This window comes from Calidris pugnax, unplaced genomic scaffold, assembly GCF_001431845.1.
Source record: "Calidris pugnax isolate Ruff unplaced genomic scaffold, ASM143184v1 scaffold60, whole genome shotgun sequence".
NCBI lineage: Eukaryota > Metazoa > Chordata > Aves > Charadriiformes > Scolopacidae > Calidris > Calidris pugnax.
The window spans coordinates 3,820,325-3,837,398 of record NW_015090831.1 but is presented as its reverse complement, the minus strand read 5'-3'; the positions used below and the strand labels follow the sequence as shown (position 1 = coordinate 3,837,398).

Here is a 17,074-nt window from a genome sequence, read left to right as displayed (position 1 = left end):
GTACTATGGAAAAAAGTATGATGAGCTTCCTGGAACAACATTGACAGGAAAAAACAAAGTGCATTTGCATTTGTAAAGAAGTCTTCAGCAGCAGGGAAGAACTGATGTCATTATCTTTAATAATACAGAAATGAAAGGCTACTAGAATCACACTCACTTTTATAAACCTGTGTCTGAAATAACACTGACAGCCCCACTCCCAACAACCTCTGAAAAGGTCCAAAGGTCAAAACTACTCTAGTAGTTCCTTTATGAGAATTTAGAAGTACCAAGACATAGGGAGAAAAAAGGTACATTCATCTTCTAGCTCTTACATGTTTGTAAAAAATATTACTTTAAGTCTTTTAACTATGATATGCTATACTACAAGCATATGTTAATGTATTTTAGCCACTCTGCATGCATAAACATTACTGGGAGTAGATCAGAATTTGGGAACGTTTCACGATTAAGAACGACATGCAAGCAATAGTCACTAAGGGGAAAAAACCAAAACAAAACAAGGTGAAATCTGGAAGCTTTCCTTCTGAATCACATTTGATCATCAAAGGTTTTAGGAATGAATTCAGAAAATAACAAAATGAGAAAAACAACTGCTTTTTAAGCTGAAATACTCTTGAAAGCTGAACTGTAACTTTTCATAAGACAGCATCCCCTTGGGATTTCACTGCTGCAGGAGATTTACATTCATGTTGAGCAATGCATTTGTCACTATGAATTGCATCCACATTCCCTGTACCCAAGTGACGAACATCAATTTCATCCTTCCTCAAATCACACTTTTAGTACATGCTTCTTATTCTTCCAAAAATATTCATTTGATATTGACTAGTGAAGTCCAAAGCAAGCTCTCTAAAGTAGGAACTAGCATATTCTGTAAGTAGACTACACTAAAAGAAATAATCCCCAAATCAAAGAAAACACAAGATGCAAAATCCCCAATCAAATCATATTATCAGTATTTCAGAATTAAAAGGTCCAGTTTCAGATTTCTATATTGCACATCATAACTTTGTAAAGCTTGCAAGATGTGAATTCAAAAATTATATCTTTTTACAATAAGTATGCTATAATAAAAAATATAATCCAATCACATTGTCTTAATACTCTGTCGCAAGCAGGCATAGCTACCACTCCTCTATCATCCTGTATCTTTCCAGGAACAGATGAAATCAGCTGTATCAGTGTCTTTCCCATCTAAGCTATGTGTATAAAGACACTGGCTTTTAAGTGATTTTTATGTCTCAGTAGACTGTGACTGAACTGTACCTATGATATAATGAAAGCTCTGAATATTAGCTATCGCTGATTTGAAAGCAAAATATACAAGTACGAAGGCACTGTAAAAGGCTGAGTGAACTTGGAATTTTGCCAGGCAGAGTAGAGGTGCAAGAGCATCAGTGAAGAACGCAGGCCAAAAGAAGAGAATACTTCAGTGAATTTAACTCCTAACCTGTTATTAATAAAAGTTTGGTGATATTTGTTCGTGATGAAGTAATCAGACAACTACTTCAGTGAATTTAACTCCTAACCTGTTAATAAAAGTTTAGTGATATTTGTGTGTGATGAAATAATCAAACAATAAGCAGGAAAAGGTCTGTTCCTAATATGAAGCCATATATTAACATATACTTAAGTAAAAACTTAAGCGCTCTCAGTGCTGAATTGCCAGGCAGAATTTATTTCAAAATGAAAAACAAATACAAAATAATTCTGTGTTTCAGGAAGCTAATTTCCATATGTATATAACACAGGTAACTTAAAATGCTTTTTCTAAACTGCTAGTTTGTAAACTCAATAGGTAACAAAAACAGCCCATGAGAAAATCAGTTTAGAAGGAAGGCTGATCAAAGACCTAATGGGTTAAAAATATGGAGATATACAAGATGTTTTCAGGTCACTACTTGGTCACAGAGTTCTTATTTTCTGTAAAGTAATCAAAAATTCCTAATGTCTGAAGATATTCAGAAAGCGCTTAGTGCCAGTGGGAGACATATCCAATTACTCTTCAGGATCTGATCCTTAATTTCTTTCCGCCTTTTTTAATGGGCATGTAAAACAGAAACCCCCTAATTTCAGAAGAATTTTGTGAGGATACCTAAACTAAAACCAGTTTCCTATTTATACACTCCAGTGAAAAGGTACATAGTCTACTTAAGTCTGTTCCTCAGGCTGTTAGAGCATCCACTTTCAAAAGGAAGAAAGAGATAGAGAGCTGGCTTGTGGGCTGCATTGAGGCAGCTGAGCTTTATTGGGGAGAAAGAAAACTGTCCTGCTCAGCTGTCAACCCTACCTGCTTGGTACAATTCACAGGGCTAAGAAAATTCAGTGGAAAAAGTGTGATGACAGGAACAAGCTTTTTTCCTATGAAAAAGGACCTAATGAGACCTGCTTTCCTACAGATCTATGACCATCTTCTGTAAAGCCACAAGTTTCCTATTCAAGTTCTCTGTGATGTTTCCAGTGAAAAATAGTACTCCTAATGCGATCTACATATACATAATAGGTTTTTTCTACTTACTGTAAATAATAAATAACTAGAGGTTAACAGTGTAACACACAATCAACTTCCATTTCCTTCAACTACAGTTGTAGCTACTTCGAAGGTTTGAAAACTGGGGGCTTATTTCATTCAAAAGAATATTATACAATATTTACCGTACATACAATAAACTATACACCATATTTACCTGCATGGAAGTCTATGCCCACAGCAAATGAAGTTCCAGATATAGGCATTAAAGCATCCATTTTGTCATTTGGATCAAGAGGAATTCCTCTAATTCCTTCATGAACAGAATACATAAGAAATGATTCAATACCTATGGGGAAAAATAAAATATCCAATGAGAGCAAAGAGGAGACTTTGCTAATTAATAAGACTCCAGGAATTAACAAATACTAGACATAGTTTTCCAATACTGCTCCATAGTTTTCCAGAATGATAACTCCGTCTCTTTGAAGAAACATCCATGAATTATTATGGTGTATTTCTAATTCACTGATAAATGCAGTCTTAAAAAGAGATGGAAATCACTATCCATTTCAAGCATCCCCTTATAATTAAGTAATCACCACTTATGAAAATTAAAACTTAAGAAAATGTTTCTGAATTATAAGAAATTTAAGAATATTTTCAGTGCACGTCTGCACTTCTGTACATATTCAGCAAGAGACAATTTTAAAGACAATTTTTAAAGCAGAACTCAAGACTGTAAATTGTCTTTTAAGACATGGGAATTATCTCCCCTCATTTAGTCACGCACACTTCCTTTGCAGACAATAGAGAGAACTATAGAGTTTTAGTGAACAATGCAGCTGATTCATTTTAAATGTCTACTTTCCTGTCAGATTAATCACACTCCAGATGCACTTATTTCTATTAAGTAGGAAGAAATTCTACTGTCTGAAGGTCTTGCTACGCACTCATTCCCAGTCGAGATGATTCACACCTAACTGTTGACGACCAAAATTAGAAGAATTACTTTGTTGCCCTAATCTGTTCATATATGAGAATACTTCCTAAATTTAAGGGCAATTAAGTAGCATGATGATACGTAATTAATATTATTGAAGAATTTTAATTACCATACACAAAAAAGCTTTTTTTTCTTCACACTGATTCTTTGAAATTTTCTTTTTTTGTAAAGAGCTAGTTAGTAGAAGACCCTAAGAATATGGACTAAAGAGTTTCAGACAATTTCAAAATTTTCTTCAGAACAGAAAGAAATCTAGTTTGCAAATGAAAATAACAATGGTAAATAAGTACAGAACAGTACTTGTCGGTATTTCTCCATGAATTTTCAAGACAATAAAAATGGTTTTGACTCATTATTTCTTTTTAACTGAAAGAAAATTTAATCATCAAAAGCTACTATGATCTAGAAAGTAGTATGACTAGATATAAAGAAGGAATACATTTCAAATACAAAACATCCACCTGTTTTACCTTAACGCAAAACTGAAAGTTATAAATATCTGAAAAAGTAAAAATTACTATTTTAAAAAGAAATAAAAATATTAAGAATGTATTATTAAGTCACATATGAAAAGCAATGAAGTAGAAAAGCTACATTTATGTTGCTTAATTCTGCTTCCATGTATACTATTATTATAAGGCAGCAACCCCTCATAGGAATAAACAATATTAAATTTATACAACTCTAAGGCACCTTGACCATAAGACTGTTTGGTATTATTCAAGCAAAAAGGTTAAGACTTTGGATGTAAGCTGTGTTTTGATTTTTTTACATATTTATAGTGCTATTAATGATGGCTCAGTTTGCTTTTTTGTCTACTTTTAAAAAAAAATGAACCCACCAAAAATATTCCACAAAAAGCTATGCAGATATAAACAAAGAAATTACAAGCTAAATTTAAAGTCTGTCCTAAGTACAACAGACATTTCTCTGCTACTGCTTTAATTAAGCGTATTAAATATGGTTATTTAACTTAAAATTAATAAAGAAATTTTATTTACTCATTATAATGTTTCCATAACACTTAAAAACTTTCCATAAAAGTTAAAAGTAGTACTGAAAGAGACTTTACCTTTGCACGCCATGCGGTTTTTTTGAAGGTTGTAGCCTACTGTACACACACAAGTCCTGGTGGTTTCTGATGTAGGTAAACAAAGCTGGGAGCATCCACCGTTGTTTAACTGACAGGAATTGCTACCTATAAGATAATGGTAGAAGAGACAAGTAGAAATAAAATTAGAACATGAAATCCTGACTAAAAATGAATTATGGCGTCTGTTTATTAATATTACCAAAACCAGATTTTGTTCAGCTAACATCTTTGAAAAATTGAGATATACATAAAATATTTCAGGTAAGGTGCTAGTCATAGACTCTTCCAGGTTTCATGCTACAGTATTTTATCTGCGCACTTAGAATAGTCGTTTTTTTCCTCAAAATATTATTTTTCTTTTATTTTTTATTTTTTATCTTTATCTTTTATTTTAACTCAGTTTTCTGAAGGACAATGTGCCTATTTGAAAGTAAAAGCGTACAATAAAAATGAAAATTCTGCATTAAGTCTGTGAGTAGCAATGCTGAAAGCTCACTGACATTAGTCTAGAGGCCATATATTATTCTAGACCATGAAAAAATCATTAGTCATATTGTAATAATTCATCAAATGTTATATTAACCTTATATATTCATGAGCCACTATTTGTTTAGTATATTTAAGATATGCTCCAATGTGATATCACAGATCTATGCTCCTACTTCTTAATTAAAACAACATTTACTTTTAAGGAATAGATGAACACTTTTTAATAAGATTTATAATAAACATAATATACCGTACAACAAACATCTCAGAAATTTGAAGCTTCATGAACAATGAAGTCTACTAAGACATTCAAGGAATTAGTTGATTACAAGTTACCAAGTCCATATGAATCAGAGCACTACTTGTCACATTTATTTTTGCATTCCCAATTATGAAGTAGAAAGCATTTCTTCATCTGAAATGTTTTCTTATGATTTCTTATGTTTTCTTATGATGTTTTCTTATGATCGAACCATACAAATGGAAAAGACAGGTGAGGTTTCAAAGCCTCAGGTATCCTCAGCAGGACAAATTGTAGAGTAAATAATAATAATAAAATCTAGGATGCCAGATTTGTATCAGAGAAATCTGTAAGTGCCCTCATCACATTTGCTCTCATGTCACTTTGACTAAATGAAATGCAAGATGCATACGAAATATGCAAAGATTCTTTAAAAAAAAAAGAAAAAAGTGCAAGCATAAAGCTAAATCCCATCTACAATGTTTAATTCTTATGTCCAAAAGCCTCAAAATACAGATCAGCAAGGTGACATTTCACTACACAACTTCAGGGCTCTCATTACAGTTAAAGTTCAGTAGTACAAAAAGCCAGAGCTGTTCCTTTTCTTGACTTTAGTACAATGGAAGATGTATATAAATGCCACAGACACCAGATATTGCTAACATCTTGGGCACTCATGAGGCTCCATCTCTGTGTCTCCATGGTAGGGAATTCAAGCATTTTAAAATGTTAGAAACATTACTGAATGTCTAAGTTTTTATTACGTAGTTTTCAATGTGGTGGAACAGTAAGGGCAAGACTGGCAAAGCACCTTTGGTGCTTCCCAGATCAGGTAAAAATGGCAAGTGTTCCCAGCAGTGCTCAATATGGAACTGAATTAATGTACTCCATACATAGACTACTTATTGTCCATCACGTATCAAGCAGTTTAGCTCCATCCTGTGTTCCTTCAGAAGCTTCTCTGCAGAATTAAATAATTTGTTTCATGGAGATACCATCCTCATCACTTTCAGTGCAACCATCGACACTTTGAAAGCAGCCGGAGTCAGAAATAATCTCTTTCTAAAGAATCCCCCAAATGTCTTCATCTCTGATCTTCAAATTCATAAAACCAACTATGACCCCAAAGTACTTTTTTTCATATTATCTTGGCTCCCACTACATTTTGACAGTATTAGCAGTATTCCCCTATTTTTCTCCTGTCACACTTTTGATTCATACTAGTGTCACTTTTGTCAATCTTGATGAATTAAACTGTCATAAAACAAATAGATAATTAAGAATATTAATGAATTCTCTCTTCTTAAAATTCAATAATTTGAGATGAGGTCCACACACTGTTTTTTTTTTTCACTAAAAGTTTAAAATTAAATTCTCTTAAACTTCACTACAGTGTAAGCTTCAGAAAACATCTGATAAAATATAACAGGCAAATATTGTAAATAAATTATCTTATTATAGTTAGCAATTTATTGAATAAGAAAATATTTTATATTAATTTATCATTGAATTACAATGAAATATATATTCTTTTGTTCTAGCCACATTTAGAGAATAACATGGGAAAAGATACAACACAGTCCAAAAGTTGGTTAAATATGCTTAAAATTTACCATACCTTGTTGTGCTGCTTTATCATACACTTTCATATGTACGACACCTGAAGTTTTGTTTCGCAGGACAGTTGGGTTTCTTCCATCTTTTTTGTTACAGGTACCAATCTGAGCTAAGTTCTGGTCTGCCCACCAAAGCTTTTTATCTGTAAAATTTTCAAGTTTTTAAAATTAAGAGGATCACTATCAAATTGCATATGTTTGCAACCTAAGTTGGGAGAAAGTTTTTGAGGTTAATTCTCATATCAATTTTAAGGAAAATTGCTCAAAGAAAAAAAAATTATGATGTGTGGTTTTTTAACCCACAAATCTTGGATTTATAAACTTACTTTTTCTCTCTCTAGGTGACAGACTTTCACACACTTTAAGTGGAAAAACTGAATTCCCAATTTATAACTGAAAGTTACAAAACCTTATTCACAGCTCATATACTACCACACATGGATTCTTCTCGAACTTTGCTCTATCCATTCATTACGTACATAGAGATGAGAGGTTTTTATTCCTTGGCTTAAGTGTTCAAATTAATAAGTATGACAATTACCATAAAAATAATAAAGGATTTTGTTACTGTCTTAAAATTATCAAAATTCGCAAGTTACATGAATAATAATTGTTCCATCATAATTTACACAAGATTTTAAAATAACAGAAAAAAATGAGACCTGCAATGCTCATACTAACATAAACTTCAAACCATCCTTTTCAATCCACACACGCAGAATACTTGAATCACAGTATGTAGGACTTGTCAAAAATTCATGACAGAATTCTCACTTGATGCACAATTTCAGTATATACAACATTTATCAGTCTTAGCAGTTTGCAATTTTGAGACTCTGACCCATTACCTGCTGGAATTAATCAAAGATCCTTTTCAGTTAAAGGGCTTGCTAGTCTTTTATTCAACTAATAACAGCTAGTAAGAGGTCTCAGTGTCAATGGTTAATAATTTCTTTGAGGTAATAATCTTTACCACTTTTCCTTAAACCAGTATTGGGGTGGTATTCCTACCAGATTTTGAATATTTCATGTTTCATACCATCCCTTGATATTGTATAAATGGGCAATAAAATAAGTCACAACAACCACAAAGCAAAAAGTAAAAAGCAAAGAAGACCTATCAGGAAACACAGCAAGAAGAAATAAAGCAAACAGAAGAAAATAACATTAAATATACTTTTTTGAAAACCTTCACAGCAGCTTTCATAGAAATCTGTATTCCCTACTGCTCAGGCTTGAAAGACAGAATAGGTTAAAATGAGGGGAAATCAGAAGAAAGTTACAAATGCCCTTCACTCTCTCGGTATTTCTTTATACCCCTACGCATATAAAAGGCCACGTTTATTAGCTTTAGTGTCGCTCTGAAGGATAACACCAAGATCTGAGAACTGCTTTCTACAACAGCTACACCCTGTCAGTGATTTTTTGAAGAAGCTGGGGTGACAATGGGAAGGCTGTGTAGTACTGCACTGCTACTCGTAATAGCTATACTGTCAGGGACCAGAGTCAGGTGTCATGAACCAGCAGTGCCCAAGGACTGGCTGGTTTCTCATTTTCCTTGAATGCCAGAACACCCTGAGTCCTTAAGACTTAAGTCATTAAGTTCCAAGACTTAAAGAGAACAATGACCTCCTCCAGGCTCATTGTGGGTTACCAGTTTTTCCTTAGTCAAGACAATCACCTTAGTGACTGGCCAACACTCTGTAGCTCACTCTTATGAATTTAAAATTATACTTCTGATGATCCACAGCTTATATTTTTCCCATACTATAACTAAATTTAAGCTATTTTGTTAGTAAAATTCAATCAATCAAATAAAATATAGTTCTGGTACCAGCCTTCTAGGAAGTCTCAGTAAAGAGACAAGGTTTCGTTGGCTCATCTCTGTTACATTCTCTCAGTTAACAGACCAGTATAAAAATAAGTGCAAACAACTCCCCCCTGCCCTCAGCCCTTTGAAAAAGTAACTATTTTGAGCAAACTGAATTAGCTAACATTTTAATACTGTATTACCTCAGACCCAGATCTGACCAATAGTCTCTAGGGCAACACAATGCAGTTTTCATACCATTGTTAAATTTAACCATAAAAGGAGAAATAACAGAATAAAGGAAAGAAATTTTAGTGGCAATTAGAATTCAACATTTTCTTCAGATTGTCACACGTATTTTCAAACTGGAACAATGTAAATGGCAGTATATGGGCAGTACCACATGCTAAATTACTAACAAACTATTGCTTTGCAATGAGTTAACACTTCACTCCTGACTGCATTTAAAGTATTAATTACTGTGAAATACAATCTCACAGCAATGTTCTACACGAAGAAAAAAGTATGAACATTTCCTTTTTTTCTCCAAATAGTTATGTATCTTTTATACATCTTAAATGAAATAATTAAATGGGGCAAGTCTGTATAATTGGGAGTTTAACAGCATCAGCATTTTCATTTCAGACAGAAGAACTTATTACTGCAGATGAACCAGAAGTAAAACCCATATCGAAAAAAAAACCCCACTTTTAAACTTCAGGAACACTGCCTTTCCAGCAGATGTTGTATATTAGCTTAATTTCTAGCTCATTTTCTTTTCAGTTAAATTAATTGTTGCCTATGCTGCAGTTTTAATATTTAAATAACTGATTTATAGAGCCGGCCAGTTGAGTGTTTCATGATGAAAGCTGCAGATCTGAAAAATAATTTCCATTGCAATAACTGTAAAAAGTTACAGCACTCTGAAAATATCAAGGAAAAAAGCAATTACTGCAGATGAACCAGAAGTAAAACCCAGATCGAAAAAAAAAACAAACCACTTTTAAACTTCAGGAACACTGCCTTTCCAGCAGATGTTGTATATTAGCTTAATTTCTAGCTCATTTTCTTTTCAGTTAAATTAATTGTTGCCTATGCTGCAGTTTTAATATTTAAATAACTGATTTATAGAGCCGGCCAGTTGAGTGTTTCATGATGAAAGCTGCAGATCTGAAAAATAATTTCCATTGCAATAACTGTAAAAAGTTACAGCACTCTGAAAATATCAAGGAAAAAAGCATTTACTGAGTAGTCTTCACAGGTATATGAGGAGACAACAATCTATAGAACAAAAAATAATCTGAATATAAAGACTTGGAGACACAAATGGAACTCTCCAATGAAATCTGTGTAAAATACAAAGGAAATCATCATCCCACACATCCAAAGGTGGCAGAATAAACAGAGTGAAAAGATTTCTGTGTAAAATACAAAGGAAATCATCATCCTGCGCATCCTGCAATATCAATCTGCTAAATTAATAGTAACTTGCATCTGATGATGCTTTTTATCTGATAATCCTTAGAACAAGAAATTCCAGTGCTCAATTTTGATTGTATGAATTATAACAGAAAGACTTATGTGAGAAAATAATGTAAAAGTGATTGTGTGATATAATCCATAAGCGAAATCATGGGAATATACCTTTTTTTTTCTCTGTGAGATTATATTCCACAATAATGAATTATATATCCTAAAGTTTAGGCTAATTTTTTCAATTAAATGATTGTATGTGAAGAAGTGATTTCAGTTTTCAAATCACCTCTTTCATCATGAATCAGAACGACCCATTAAATAATTCAGGTAATGACTGCTGTCTTGTGCATAGCACACTACAACTTAATGTTTAACACATCTAAACCCAGCCATAAAAGATTTTTTTCTTCAGTCTGGAGTACAGGAAGGAAGAAAAACACAGTTTTGGTGTTTTGCATCACTCAGTTCAAAAAAGGTATCAAACACTTTCAGGCATTTCATTAATATTTTGTGCAAAAATCTCACTGTTGGCTTTGGTTTCAGAAGCTCCCAAAACTCCAATCTGCTGACTTGCCTGTCTCTTTAGGCAAAGGAAACAAACAAAAACCCCAGATAGCCAACTTTGTGTTCTTTTACTGACAGATGAAGGCATGGCATGTGCTTAATCAAGCAGTTCAACTACCAACAATTAACTACACCACAAATAGTTTCCTTTCTCCCCATTAGTATAGAGCAAAACCATATCTACAAAAACAACTGTTCTATCGTGTATCTCTTTTGCTTCCTGAGCTACTAAATGAGACTATTGCTGCTTTTATATACACTGTTAACAGTATTCTAGACAATTTCCATCAGTGGGGTCAGACCTGTCAGATCACAAGGCTCTTCTTTCCCTCCCTTCACAACACAAGAAACAGAAATCACCACAGCATAAACTCCTTACTGGTCCTTGACTGTGAACACAGAGGGTGAGTAGTTTCCCACACCACATACACCCTTAAAAAGGGCAAATCACCAGTGAATACTCAAAATACACTTCATAATGATTCTTTTAACTTCCTCTTCCATCCTTTATCCAATGTGAACACAGAGGGTGAGCAGTTTCCCAACCCACATACACCCTTAAAAAGGGCAAATCACCAGTGAATACTCAAAATACACTTCATAATGATTCTTTTAACTTCCTCTTCCATCCTTGTTAAAATGACACCTGGATAAACATTTAATTGAAAATGTAACTTACAAAACCTTACTGAATTTGCATTTCTTTTTCTTTTAGATGGAGGCTTGACTTGGTGTACTACAAGTTTTAGAAAGAGATACGGATACAATATGGGGAGCTAAATGGGAAACAATCTGAAAATTTAAGTAAGATGAAATCCATGCAAATCCTGACAAGGCAGGTATATTAGCCAAAAAACCAAAACCAAAACCCCAATCCCAATCAAAAACAACCCAAAAAACATACAAAACACAAAACCAATCCCAAAAAAACCCAAACAAAACCAAAACTAAACCAAAAAACCAACCCATAAATTCTGAAGTACAGATATCTTGAGGATGAACCTCTTACAACTACCTGCCACAAAACATGAACTGGTCAGAGCTGGCCAGTTATGCCCTAAGACCTAAAGAATACAGGTTTTAATTGCTCAGAAACTGCTGGGTGACCAGTATATGCCACACCAGCCTCACACCCAAAAAAATCCCAACGTGTTACACAGCTATTTTTGACCATAATTCCAAGGAGACTTTTGGACTATTTCTCTCTGCATTATCGATATATTCTCTCAGTAGGTAACTCATCTGTGATTATTAGGATGAATTCATTTCTATATTCATTGTAAAATATACTAGATGATTATACAAAATGACTGTAGCGTAAAGAAAACTTACTTTCACGACCTACAGATGAAATAACACTATCGGAAACCTTTAAATATCAAACTGAAGTTAAATTATTTATTTGCTTGATTATGCTAACAAGAGTGTTCTTTGACACCAATTGCAATCTTCTTGCTGAAACTGGGTTATAATATACATTAAAATTGTTGTATTTATCCATTTTGTTGGGTAATTAGCATTAAGCACAGCAACATATTGGGAAATAGCAATTTCAGATGCCCAAAATTGCTACACCAGCATTGTGGACAGTCCTTTGGAGATTTCAAGCAGTACTCTGAATGCAAATTTTGATGGGCCATTAGTTTTCATTAATGGTGGCTTGAGTATTTATGGAAGACAACTATGTACTGTACTTAGAACCGGGCAAATTGCCTAGATATATTTCATATATTAATGCTAATGTAATGAATGGTGTTAACGGCAATTAGAAGACTGATGACTTGGAAAATTAAGGTGTACGTATTTGAAGTTTCCTGATCTTCACTTCGCAACCACATCTAGCAAAGTCACAGCTTCCACCATTTGAGTTCCTAGAAATGCATTCTGGTGATAACTTTGCAACTTTCTTTAGGATAAAACAAAAATAATCAATATATTGTTTAAGCACATGATGACAGGAAATGGCAGGATGAAAATATTTTAGTAATATGAACCCACATTTTCTGTCTAAAATGAAATATTGTAATTGTTACTGTTTATTTTGATTCTTTGAAAATACACCTTGATGGCATATAGTTTGTGTTCAAAAGACTTTGTTCTAATATCTGCACTTCCATTGAAAAGTTAATATATATTGTCTGATTTTGTTGTACTGTTGATTGTATTTTTTCACATCAATTTCAAAAGAAATAGCACTTATATAATAGAATCATTCACTTTATGAAGCTACTCTTACTGTATACTATTAAAAAACAACTAGAAAATCCTACTACTTAGCATCACAGAATATTTCCTTTGAGGTTTCTACCGTAAGTATTTTTTAAATAAAATCACCAATGCGTGACAAATTATATCCTTATTATACAATCTACACCATATTCCTGTAGAAATGAGCCGAATTTTGTGACTATGTGTAAACTGTGTTTATGAGAGGACCTGGTACAAAATCCAATCAATCACCTCCACCAAAACTGCTGACAGGAGACTTCAATATCTTTTTCTTCTCAGTGACAAACTTACAGTAACTAATCAATACTTCTCTAGCAATACTCAGTTTATGACTCGGAGCCATATGTCATTCAAGACAGAATATGCCAGTTTGGAAATATATCAGATGTTGCTGCAAGTTCCCTTGTAATCCAGATCTTGTAATATCATGACTCTGCTCACCAATCCAGAAATACATCTAGTTCTCACCATTTTCATGAAGTAACTTGGAAGGCAGGAATGAGACTTCATGCAGAATGCCAAATACTTGTATATAATTTGATTACACTCAGACACTGGCTACCAGGAAAACTGCTAAAATCAGATGCTGAAAATGATACATTAAACTCAAACTTTAACACAAGTATAGGAAACATTTTCTTAATGTTGAAAAGAGTATCACCGTACCATATAAGAAAATCAGACATTCCCTCACGTGGAACATACTGAGTTTCCAAAACAGTGGATGTATTTGTTATCAATTTGTACATGGTGTCAGTAGTAGGTGTTGAAAATTATGCAGGGCATAGGGTGTTGTGAATTAGATAAGCTTCTAAAAGACCAAAAGAAACTTCAGAGTTTTTTGAACAAAATAAAATGAAGAGTTAATATAGCAGCTGAGGGAAATTATCGTTGACCAAATGCAATAAAATAAACAGTGGGAAGTACTAAACAAAGCATTCACACACATTTTTGAAGAGTAAATTAACTAAAAATGACTGGTGTTGCATTCACTGACAGATCACACAGTGAAGAAAAAGTGAGACGAGTAGAAATGGATTTATAGCAGCATCTTTGTAATACAGAATGGCAATAGTAAAAAGAATTTTTGCAGGCATGGGAAAAATAGTGATTTTGTTCAAATGCTTTACTTTCAAATGCAATATAATTTTCATCCCATCTATATCATGCTCAAAAAGATGTAGCAAAAGCAGACATGAAAAGACTAGGAATTCTGGAGATCAGCATATGGAAAAAGAAAGTTGACTGACACTACTGAATAGAAAACCAATAAATGAAAGAACCAAAACACAGAAAGATGTGAATTGAATAACTTGTTTCCATTTCACCCAAGGATAAACCTGGAGTCACTTTGGCACCAACTTGTTTGCTAACGTTCGCATTACCTTCTATATGCTCCCACTACAGGATATAATAGTAGGAAAATGTTAAACAGAGTCTGGAAAAGAACTAAACAACAGAAAATACCTGAAACAGTAGTGGGAACTTCCAGATTAAAATGGTTATCTGCAACACTAAAATTGAAAGCAATGAAGGGCAAGCAATGAGGAGATTGAGGAGTGGTACTAGAGGGGAGAGGTATTCAGCATTGCCTGGTGAACTACTCCGTAAGCTATATTAAAAAGCAAAACAAAATTCTACTGACTGAGCTAGCACTATTTACGGAGTTCATCTCACAGTACATAACCATGGAGTGCCTGACTGCATCTCATTTCTTTTCCCATTTTGAAATTCACAGAATCAAAGATCAAGATAACACAGAGATATCAGAACACCACAGGGATTACCAAAGCAAGAAAGAAGTCACTCTCGGGCAAAGCCTCTGTCACTCATTTGTTTTTTATAGTTCTGGAAAATCTTCTGGAACATAAACTCTAAGGCATAGCAAAAAACACGGGAAACTGTCAGAAGATCCATTGGTTTTCTGTGCAAAAGGCTGTCCAAAGAATGGAAGACACACTCTTCACACAGACTACTGGATTCTCCTCAGATGTCTCTAGGAGCTCCTGCTTTCTGACAAGGAGACTCAGGTGGCTGGGAAAGATGCTAGTAAGGAAATGCTTCTCAAACAGCTTAAAATTTTTCAGAAGCAAGAATGACTGAGGTGCTAGAAGAGACCACTAGTATAGTAAATTTATTAGAAATTCAGTGATTTTTCTGACAAGGCTTTCTCCCCCAGAGCACCTGCCCTTGTCAGAGGAGAGGGGCATGGGAACCAGGGTTATCTCAGATCGCTTTATCCTGACCCCTGAAACCACCAAGGTTCTCTCCACCGTTTCCTTGGTTTAGCTCTTCAGATCAGTAAAGGTTCTGATGATCAGCAACTGACCCACGTATGACCTGGTGAGACTACTGTACAAAGGGACTCTCAAAATACCCAACTCTATCTCCTCTCTGTGCCTCAGAGGAAACATAACCCAACAAATACAAGATCATGTACTTAAAATAAACCAATAAAAAATATAAGCTTTCCAAAATACTGCTTTTACCTGAGGAGACACTAAATGTGAAAGACAGAAAAATGAGAACACAGTAGAAGCTTACAGGACTCTGTAACACTGAGTGGAACCTAAATGCCACAAAACAGTTAAGAGTTTGGGCACAGATATCATATCTGGGTTTTTTTAGTCACTGATGAATTCAAATGGTAAAAACAGTTACCTTAGTATATGCACAGAGAAGAAAAATTCCAGCTCATCTTGGTTTTTATGTGTTTACTGTATTTTTAGATAAAAGCATTCAAGAAAATGTATGAAATGAACCAAAAATGATGCAATAAACATCGTGATTAGTGTGATTCATCTGCTGAAACTTCCTATTAAACTTGCAGGCAGACAGATCAACAGGGGCACTAAATTTTCTCACACTACCATACAAAAATCTTACATTAGAACAAATTGCTTTTTTCTTCATTTATATATTATTAGTTATGGTCATTTATCAATTACAGATCTCTCATCTTGCTTCGTATCACATTAGATTTTTTGTTCTGATACATTTTACATGAATGAAAGCCTGACTATAAGAAGCTGATTTAAATCCACCAGCACTTCAGGGAAATATATGGCATTTATGCTACTACAATATGTTCCACAGTATAAAAACATACTGGAGAAACAAATACAGAAACTTTTCATGTTTTTCAATCTGCACATACAGTACTGTTTATAAAACTGTATTTGTTTGCACTTTTCTCCAACAGATTTATGTATGGAACCATACAGCAATGTCATATTGCAGTTTATTACAGCTATGGCTCTGAAAGACAAAACCCAAAAGCAAAACAAACAGAAAAAAACCAAACACATTGTAAGTTTAGTTTACCAATTTTGAGTAGGAAGAATTGTCATCACCCATAAAAACAAAACATCCCAAACTAGGAATATTAGCTGTATATATATGTTTAAGAACTACGCAGCAGAAATTCTCGCATCTCTACATCTGCAAAAATTCAACTACTTTCATGCAAACAAGCAGGAAACACTCTTCCTTAAATGATAGCTATAAACTCTTTATTCAATATCCCAGATGGATCATCACTGTTGTAACTTCTGTGAATCACAGATGAAGACTTGATGCCACAGGCATCTCAGTGACAGTGTGACCAAACACTCTTTATGGCATCTCCTATTAAAGACTTTCAATAGCTCCCTAAAGTAAAGATCAACAATTCATTCTATTTCTAGTCACAATCAAATCAACAAAAGCCAATTTTTCTGTATTAACATTCATGACTCCTTCTGACAGAAAACTTGCTTTTGTTTACGAATGCATATATAAAGACATTCCCTTCCAACAGATTTTGACAGCATTTAGAGTTCAATACTAGCCAATTATGTGTATAATAAAACTATTGTAGCAGTTGCTACTTTAAAATATGACTTGATTTACACCCTGTGTATAAAGTCTTTGGAGTTCATTTAGCATAACTTTCACAAACACACCAAAGATACGTATATTATATAGTTAATTAATCAAATAAACTATTTTATAAAAAGATTCTGGCAGTTGATGAGTCAACTATGCCAAGAAAAGTTTACTTATCAACTGAACTTTTTGGGGAACATCCAAGATAAA

General features: G+C 33.8%; 1 protein-coding gene across 1 annotated transcript in view; it reads right to left on the bottom strand.

Annotated features, from left to right (window-relative positions):
* The window catches only part of LRP1B (LDL receptor related protein 1B), a 618,836-nt gene that overhangs the window by 203,446 nt on the left and 398,316 nt on the right, over positions 1 to 17,074 (bottom strand). The window contains exons 35-37 of the mRNA XM_014941128.1: positions 6,921 to 7,061; positions 4,552 to 4,677; positions 2,691 to 2,822 (exon numbers count right to left, since the gene is read on the bottom strand). Of these exons, the coding sequence (XP_014796614.1) occupies positions 2,691 to 2,822; positions 4,552 to 4,677; positions 6,921 to 7,061 (399 nt within the window). The remainder of the gene's footprint in view (positions 1 to 2,690; positions 2,823 to 4,551; positions 4,678 to 6,920; positions 7,062 to 17,074) is intronic.